The following is a 9,074-nucleotide window of genomic DNA, read 5'->3' on the forward strand; positions in this document are numbered from 1 at the left end:
ATTATAACATTTAACTAACTTAAATAAAACTAATTATATTAACAAAATTATAAATATTTTCAATATAACAAGCTAAAAAAATAATAACAATTTTTATTCTTCTTAGTACCCAAACTTCGGACTAGTCTTTGGTCACATTATTAGTATTATAATAAACTCATTTTTGAATACATGCCAAAACTTTATTCAGGTTAAATTGTAAGGCAAATTATTCGTGCAAATAATATATAGTTCCATTATAATTAATATCTCATCTTAATTTAAATTAAAGTCAAATGATTTTTTTTTATTGAGAATGAGTGTGAATTAAAGATTTAAAATAATACTTTAAAAAATATAGATTCTGATTTTAAAATTAAATAATACAACCATAATTAATTAAAAGAAAATAATGAATCTGACTTCTAACTCATTGAGATGGCACGCCAATTTTAATTAAATAAGATTTTAATATGTTTAATTATCTTGCTAATGCTCAATAATCTTTAAAAGTATATAAAATATATATTAGGTAATTGACTTGGTTATAGTTAATATAATTAGGCAAGAGAAAGAAAAAAGGTGGCATAAAATTTAAGCAGCTATAATAGATGCAAGAAATAAAAGTAAGAGCATTGATTAGAAAAATTTAGGACTTAGAGTAATGGTAAGTTGATACTTATTAAAACTCTATAAATAGGAACTTCTCAAACACAAATGACCTTCAAGGCACACAAGAAAATTCACAAAAATATCATTTGTAATGGCAAAAACAATCCTTGTTCCTACTCTTCTCTTTGTTCTCATATTACTTATAGATACTGGTGCACTAGCAAATACTCCCAAACCACCAACACCTACTGTTAACCGTCAAAGACCTCCACCACCACCTCCGAAAGTCGTATCTTCAACACCTCCACCTCCGAAAGTCGTATCTTCGACACCTCCTCCAGCCACAAAACCACCAGCACCTCCTCCACGCGTCGTTGCCCCAATGCCACCTCCAGTCGCCATTAAACCACCAGCACCTCCTCCGCGCGTCGTTGCTCCAATGCCACCTCCAGTCGCCACAAAACCACCAGCACCTCCTCCGCGCGTTGTTGCCCCGACACCACCTCCAATCGCCACAAAACCACCAGCACCTCCTCCGCGCGTCGTTGCCCCGACACCACCTCCAGCCGCCATGCCACCAGCACCTCCTCCGCGCGTCGTTGCCCCGACACCACCTCCAGCCGCCACGCCACCAGCACCTCCTCCGCGCGTCGTTGCCCCGACACCACCTCCAGCCGCCACGCCACCAGCACCTCCTCCGCGCGTCGTTGCCCCGACACCACCTCCAGCCGCCACGCCACCAGCACCTCCTCCGCGCGTCGTTGCCCCGACACCACCTCCAGCCGCCACGCCACCAGCACCTCCTCCGCGCGTCGTTTCCCCGACACCGCCTCCAGCCGCCACGCCACCAGCACCTCCTCCGCGCGTCGTTGCCCCGACACCACCTCCAGCCGCCACGCCACCAGCACCTCCTCCGCGCGTCGTTGCCCCGACACCACCTCCAGCCGCCACGCCACCAGCACCTCCTCCGCGCGTCGTTGCCCCGACACCACCTCCAGCCGCCACGCCACCAGCACCTCCTCCGCGCGTCGTTGCCCCGACACCACCTCCAGCCGCCACGCCACCAGCACCTCCTCCGCGCGTCGTTGCCCCGACACCACCTCCAGCCGCCACGCCACCAGCACCTCCTCCGCGCGTCGTTGCCCCGACACCACCTCCAGCCGCCACGCCACCAGCACCTCCTCCGCGCGTCGTTGCCCCGACACCACCTCCAGCCGCCACGCCACCAGCACCTCCTCCGCGCGTCGTTACCCCGACACCACCTCCAGCCGCCACGCCACCAGCACCTCCTCCGCGCGTCGTTGCCCCGACACCACCTCCAGCCGCCACGCCACCAGCACCTCCTCCGCGCGCCGTTGCCCCGACACCACCTCCAGCCGCCACGCCACCAGCACCTCCTCCGCGCGTCGTTGCCCCGACACCACCTCCAGCCGCCACGCCACCAGCACCTCCTCCGCGCGTCGTTGCCCCGACACCACCTCCAGCCGCCACGCCACCAGCACCTCTTCCGCGCGTCGTTGCCCCGACACCACCTCCAGCCGCCACGCCACCAGCACCTCCTCCGCGCGTCGTTTCCCCGACACCACCTCCAGCCTCCACGCCACCAGCACCTCCTCCGCGCGTCGTTTCCCCGACACCACCTCCAGCCGCCACGCCACCAGCACCTCCTCCGCGCGTCGTTTCCCCGACACCACCTCCAGCCGCCACGCCACCAGCACCTCCTCTGCGCGTCGTTGCCCCGACACCACCTCCAGCCGCCACGCCACCAGCACCTCCTCCGCGCACCGTTGCCTCGACACCACCTCCAGCCGCCACGCCACCAGCACCTCCTCCGCGCGCCGTTGCCCCGACACCACCTCCAGCCGTCACGCCACCAGCACCTCCTCCGCGCGCCGTTGCCCTGACACCACCTCCAGCCACAACACCATCACCTCCTCCTCGAACCATTTGTCCACCACCTCCACCAGTTTCCACACCACCACCTCCTCCTCCATTTGCCACACCACCACCACTAGTTGCCACACCACCACCTCCTCCTCCATTTGCCACACCACCTCCACCAGTTGCCACACCACCACCTCCTCCTCCATTTGCCACACCACCTCCACCACCACTAGTTGCCACACTACCACCTCCACCACCACAAGTTGCAAAACCACCTCCACCTCCCCCTACCCTTCCATTTATTTATTCTGTAACTGGCAAACTAATGTGCACTATTTTGAGTAATCCTAACCCAGCATGTAACCTCTTTCCGAATCTTTGTCCGGGCATCTCCAATTCCACAGTTAAGATCAATTGTGGGCCAAGTAAGATTACAATAGCTCAAGGAATAACCAACTCGAGTGGCAATTTCAACATTGGAATTCCAAACAATTTCAATGTGAATGAATGTGTTGTCTCGGTCAAGTTGCCTATCCTAAGTTGTCCGATTCTTCTCGTTGGCAGTTTACAGGCAGACATAAACCGTATCGTAAGCATAACACAAACAGAATCTGGAGTCAATGTGAAATATGGTACTGGTCCATTTTCCCGCACCCTTTGAGGAATCGTCCATAGGATGGAAATGAAAATAAATGAATAAAGATAATTCTTCTATTCTGAACATGTTTATGTATTTAAGGCAATGCCTTTAATGTTTTTATACCTTTTCATATATATAAATATATATATGTGTGTGTGTGAAAAAGAAGTTATAATGTATGTAACCAAACTAATGATGTGCGCAATAACTGATACGTGGGAAAAGCATAAATAAGGAGAAGCAGTTAATATACTTAATTTCAATACATTTGAACTCGATGCTATAGATTTTTTCGATAACATGAATATAATATGTTGCTAAAGGTATTTTACTTTATTATTTATATATTTTTTTATCAAAAACAATTACTAATTTTATTATATCCATAAAAAATATATATATCAAAATTGATAACATTTATTTTTAATTATATGACCAAAATTTTTAACCATATTAAAGAATAAAAAAATTAAATCATGGATATATGTAATATTCCTAATTAATTCTACAAAACCAAAAATTTTCATGCAAAATTAAGAAATGCAACTATTGTTTTGTGGTAAGCATAAAATGTCTTTTGATTGAAAAAAAAAGTCTTCAATTTGTGAAAAAATAATAATTCTTTACTTAATAGATGTGTTAAATATGATATTTTAAAATGAAGTCAATTAGTGTTTGGAAGTATTCCTGAGTTCACTTAAATAATAATATTGTTCTCTATTAAAATTTAATTAATCAATCTATTTTTCCTGTCCAATAAAACCTTTAAACGCATTATTAAAGGTATTCTACAATCGTTATTGTTTCTGTCAAGTCGTTAAAGTTGTCTATTCCTTCGAGTTTACATTTTTAACGACGGCAAAAATAAAAATCTTTTAACAAGAAGAATTTCCGTTGCTAAAGGTCATTTTAATAGTTATTGTGATTTTTTACTATCACAAATGCTTGGTGATTTCTATGAGGTGTGGGATTACTTATCACAAATCATCTCATTTAAACCTGTAATATAATTCTTATTTTTTATGATTTTTCATCAATTTAATTGTGATCTTCTCCGTTAAAAATATCAAAGTATTGTTTGACTTCCGTTTTTATGCATGATGATGAGTTGATGGAGAGGTCTCCTTGACATTCTCAACTTTCCAACATTTAGTTAAACCCTTCTCTTTTTTTGTGAACCATATGATTAAATTATGTCAATAATGTAAAGAAGGAATGAATAATGTGAAACAGAGGATTGGAAGCTTTAATTGTGGAAGGAATAACTTTTATAAAAATTGGATCTGAATGTGGCTAAGTTTCAACCGGGTGTTGTTGACAAGGAAAATAAAAACTAGTTGAGCAAATCATTCTATTCAAATTTGTTGGTTATTTTAAAGTACAAAAGAGATGGAAAGAAAACTTAATAATTTTTATTAGACTGAAATTATTTAAATACTACTAAATGACTAGATAATGGAACTAAAAAGTAGGGAAATACATGGACATGATTACTAAAAACTCTTCTAGAAACTACCCACTAAACCATTAACTAAAACTGAATTACTAAAAATAAGGGAAAATAACATAATTCAAGAAAACTTCAACACTCCTCCTTGCTTAAGTTGTTGTAGATGCCAAGTTTCTCCCTTAGGAACTCGAATTTGTTCCTCGGTAAGGCCTAGATGAAAATGTCTGCTAACTGAAGTTCAGTCTTGCAGTACTTTAGCTTAACATATCCCTCTTTTTGCACTTCCCTAAGAAAAAAACAATTTGATGTTGAAATGTTTGGTCTTTCCATGAAAAATAAGATTGTTTGAGATAGAAATTGCAGTTTGGTTGTCAACAAACATCTTTGTACAATCTTCTTGTCTCAAGCTCAGATCAATTAGCACTTTCCTCAGCCATAAAGCTTGATTTGCAGTAGCAGTAGCAGCAATGAACTCTACTTCTGCTATGGATTGTGCAATTATCTCCTATTTCTTACAGCTCCATAAGAACACTTCTGAACCAAAACTAAAACAATGACCTGAAGTACTTCTCATATCATCAATAGATCCAGCCCAATCATTGTCTGAATAACTTTGCAAAGAACACTTCAGACCTGTACTCAACTTAATTCCAAAGTCTGGTGTTCCTCTAATATATCTAAGAACCCTCTTAGCTGCTCTAAAATGAGTTTCAGTTGCACAGTTAGTAAATCTTAATAAAAGACTTACAACATGCAGTATATCGGGTCAGGTTGTTGTCAAGTACATGAGACAGCCAACCAACTTTCTATAGAGAGCCTCATCAACTTTATCAGTTTCATCATTCTTGCTTAGTTTCTCCTTATGACACATAGGAGTAGGCATACTTTTGCAATCCTCCATTTTGAACTTCTTTAAAATCTCATTGGCATATTTTTCTGGTAAATGAAGATCTCATCAATTTTCTGCATAATTTCCATCCCAAGGAAATATGCCATCTTTCCTAAATTTGTCATGTCAAAAGAACTTTGCATGTCCCTTTTAAACTCTTCAACAAGCTTAGCATTGCTTCCTATTATTAACAAGTTATCAACATATAAAGAGATGACATCAAAATTGATTTTATCACCTTTAACATAAAGAGTTGGTTCACTTAGGCTTTTTCTGAAGCCCAACTCCATCAAATATTTATCAATTTTGCCGTACCAGGCCTTAGGAGTCTGTTTGAGTCCATACAAGGCTTTCTTGATCAAGTAGACTTCATCTTCATGCCCTTTCACAACAAACCCTCCAGGTTGCTCAACACAAATCTACTCTTCAAGAACTCCATTCAAAAATACAGATTTAACATTTAGCTGATACACTTTCCAGCCCTTTTGAGCAGCCAAAGCAAGTAGTAATCTAATGGTATCTAATCTAGCTACAGGAGCAAATATTTCAGAAAAATCAACACCAAAAATCTGAGCATACCCTTTAACAATAAGACTTGCTTTGTGTTTGTTAATGGAGCCATTTGTATTCAGCTTGGTTTTGAACACTCACTTCACTTCTATCACCTTTTTGTCCCTTGGCCTCTTTAGAAGCTTCCAAGTATGATTCTTCTCGATCATAGTGATCTCCTCTTTCATTGCAGCTCTCCATTTTGGATTCCTTTCATCTTTCCAATAATCTGCAGGCTCAAGGACTACAACATTGCAACTCTGGTAGATATTAGAGAGCAATCTTGTGCCCCTCACTAGTTCATCATCCACCAACTCTTCTTCATTCAATTGAGAATATGGAGTTGGTTCTACTTCTGCCCAATTCCAATTGTCATTCTCCATGAAGTGCACATCTCAATTTATCTAATCTTTCTGGTTTGAGGCTGAAAAATTCGATAAGCCTTTGAAATTGTGTTGTATCCCACAAAGATTCCAGCTTCAACTTTTTTATCTAGCTTATTTCTCTTGATCTGTGGTACATAAGAATAACACAAACACCCAAATACTTTAAGGTTTTTCACAGAAGGCTTGTAACTATACCATGCCTCAAATGGTGTCTTTCCTTCCACAACCTTGGTTGGTAGCCTATTGAGTAGAAAGACTACAGTGTTTGCAGCCTCTGTCTAGTACTCCTTTGGAAAGTCTTTCTCATGAAGCATACATCTTGACATCTTCTCTTCCTCTCACTCATTCCATTCTGCTGAGGAGTGAGGCTGTCAGTTGGTGTTAAATCCTAGCTTCTTCACAGAACTAATTGAATTGTTCTGAGGTGTACTCCTTGCCATTATCAGACCTTAAGGCCGGAATCTTGCAGCCACTTTGAGCTTTTATCTACTGTTTTAATCTCAAAAACACACCAGTAACTTTAGACTTGAACTTGAGAAAATAGATCAAACACATCCTTGTATAGTCATCAATAAAAACTATGTAATACTTACTTCCATTTAGTGAAGGAGTTCTATGAGGCCCAACAAGGTCTGTGTGGATCAATTTTAGCCTCTCAATTGCTCTCCAGGTTGCTAGCTTGAAAGGAAGTCTTGATTTCTTCCCTATTGACAAGCCTTGCATTCTGGCAAGTTAGCTTCTAATTGAGGCAGCCCCTTTACAAACTCTTTCTTCTGCAAATTCAGTACTGCATTATGATGGAAATGGCCTAGCCTTTTATGCCAAATCTCAGTTGGAGATATTATAGCTGAATAGGCTGATTGCTCCTCCTTTAGTGGTTCCAGCTTAAAGCTTTTCCCTGTCATGTTGATATTGAACACATTCACCACCTCTGCATCTTTGATTAGGCACTCATTGCCCTCAAAAATTACATTTAAACCTTTTTTGAGTAGCTGACCAACACTTAATAAATTTTAATTGATGTTGGGCACAAATAACACATCTTTAATCAACTTAGTATTTGAAGATCTGCCTACTGCCACAGTCCCTTTCCCTTAACTGCAATGTACTCTCCATTGCCAATTTTGACTTTAGAGTGGAATGATGTATCCAGTTCTATGAAGAGACCTCGATCAAATGTCATGTGGTTGGTGCAACCACTATCCACAAGCCAGTTATTACTTGAGCTATTTGCTGCAAAACAAGTTTCCACAAAGAGTAGCTCCTCCTGGTCTGTAACTTGAGCCACATTTCTTTGCTGAAGGTTCACTTGAGTCACATCCTTCTGCTGCAGATTACTTTTACAAATTTTCTGGTGATGCCCCATCATATGACACTTCTCACACTACACAACCGGCCTCCTCCATCATCTAAAAGGTGCATGACCTTTCTTCTCACATTACTTACAAGGAGGAAAGTCTAGTTTATAACTTCTACTTGTGCTTGGAGAATTTGAATCTGTACTTTCCTTCTTGCTTTTCCAGTTCTTCTTCCATTTTTCACTTTGGCTTGACTGCACTTTTGCTGGCAATGCTCCTTCTACAAAACCTTCATTCCTCATCAATCTTCTTTGTTCTTGTGCCTGAAAGGCACTCAAGATTTCAGTAAGACTGACTTTTGACAAGTCTTTAGTGTTCTCTAACAAGGAAATGGTAGCCTCAAACCTTTTAGGAACAGTTACCAACACCTTTTGAACCAATTTGGAATCAAGAAATTCAGTACCAAGCAATCTTACCTTGTTGACAATTATGAGTAATTTGTTAGAGTACTCTTTGATGGTCTCTAAATCCTTCATCTTCACCATCTCGAATTCCCTAATTAAATTAATGACTTGCATCCCTTTAATCTTTTCATTTCCTTCATACTCTTATTTGAGAAGATTCCAGACCTTAAATGCTGACTTTATGGTCATTATCCTAATGAAAATTTTAGATGACACGGAAACAAACAGAGTAGCCCTTTCCTTTGACTTCCTTGTCTTCTTCTCCTTGTGATTCTTCATCTGTTCCAGTGTTGGGTTCGCTTGTAATTCTGGCACTACATAATTCTCTTCAACAGCTTCCCAAAGATTATTTGCCTCCAGATGAGCCTTCATTCGAGCAGCCCAGACATAGTAATTGTTACCATTGAACACAGGTGGTACTAATGATGTAAATGGTATATCTAAATCCATAGAAAAAGGTAGATGTCGTGGTAGATATCTCTCACTCATAGGTCCCTCAAGAAGATGGCTCTGATACCAATTTATTGGTTAATTTAAAGTAGAAAAGAGATTGAAGGAAAACTTAATAATTTTTATTAAAATGAAATCATTTAAATATTACTAAATGACTAGATAGTGGAACTAAAAAGTAAGGAAATATATGGACATGATCTACTAGAAACTCTCTAACTAAAACTGAATTACTAAAAATAAGGGAAAATAACATAATTCAAGCAAACTTCAACAAAATTGATCATAAAATGTTGGAAGTTTTAGAGGAAAATCTCGACGATTGGGCTATGATTAGAAGTGTTAGGTTTAGGGCTCATATTTTATTAGAATTTATATATTGTAATGGGTTTTAAGATTTTATTGGGCTTATGAGTAGTAATTTAGTCTTTTGGATTTTAATGTACTCCTATAAATAGAGACATTGTAACCTA

General features: G+C 40.6%; 2 protein-coding genes across 2 annotated transcripts; both read right to left on the reverse strand.

The window, feature by feature from the left end:
* Window positions 1-849: 849 nt before the first annotated feature.
* LOC124923381 (glycine-rich cell wall structural protein 1.8-like) lies at window positions 850-5,466 on the reverse strand. Its single transcript, XM_047463561.1, has 4 exons — window positions 5,351-5,466; window positions 5,133-5,263; window positions 4,946-5,045; window positions 850-2,767 (listed from the first exon to the last, which is right to left on the reverse strand). The coding sequence occupies exons 1-4, from the start codon at window positions 5,464-5,466 to the stop codon at window positions 850-852; spliced, it is 2,265 nt and encodes a 754-aa protein (XP_047319517.1).
* A 2,361-nt stretch (window positions 5,467-7,827) lies between these two features.
* Window positions 7,828-8,232, reverse strand: LOC124923397. Its single transcript, XM_047463562.1, has one exon. It carries the CDS (start codon window positions 8,230-8,232, stop codon window positions 7,828-7,830), a length of 405 nt encoding a protein of 134 aa, XP_047319518.1.
* Window positions 8,233-9,074: the final 842 nt, after the last annotated feature.

This window comes from Impatiens glandulifera, chromosome 1 (genome assembly GCF_907164915.1).
Source record: "Impatiens glandulifera chromosome 1, dImpGla2.1, whole genome shotgun sequence".
NCBI lineage: Eukaryota > Viridiplantae > Streptophyta > Magnoliopsida > Ericales > Balsaminaceae > Impatiens > Impatiens glandulifera.

Coding starts and splice junctions, on each gene's coding strand:
- LOC124923381 (XM_047463561.1), bottom strand. CDS start 5,466: ATGGAGGATTGCAAAAGTATGCCTACTCCTATGTGTCATAAGGAGAAA. Junction 5,264..5,350: donor AAGTTGGTTGGCTGTCTCAT/GTACTTGACAAC, acceptor AACTCATTTTAG/AGCAGCTAAGAGGGTTCTTA. Junction 5,046..5,132: donor ATCTATTGATGATATGAGAA/GTACTTCAGGTC, acceptor AATCCATAGCAG/AAGTAGAGTTCATTGCTGCT.
- LOC124923397 (XM_047463562.1), bottom strand. CDS start 8,232: ATGGTGAAGATGAAGGATTTAGAGACCATCAAAGAGTACTCTAACAAA.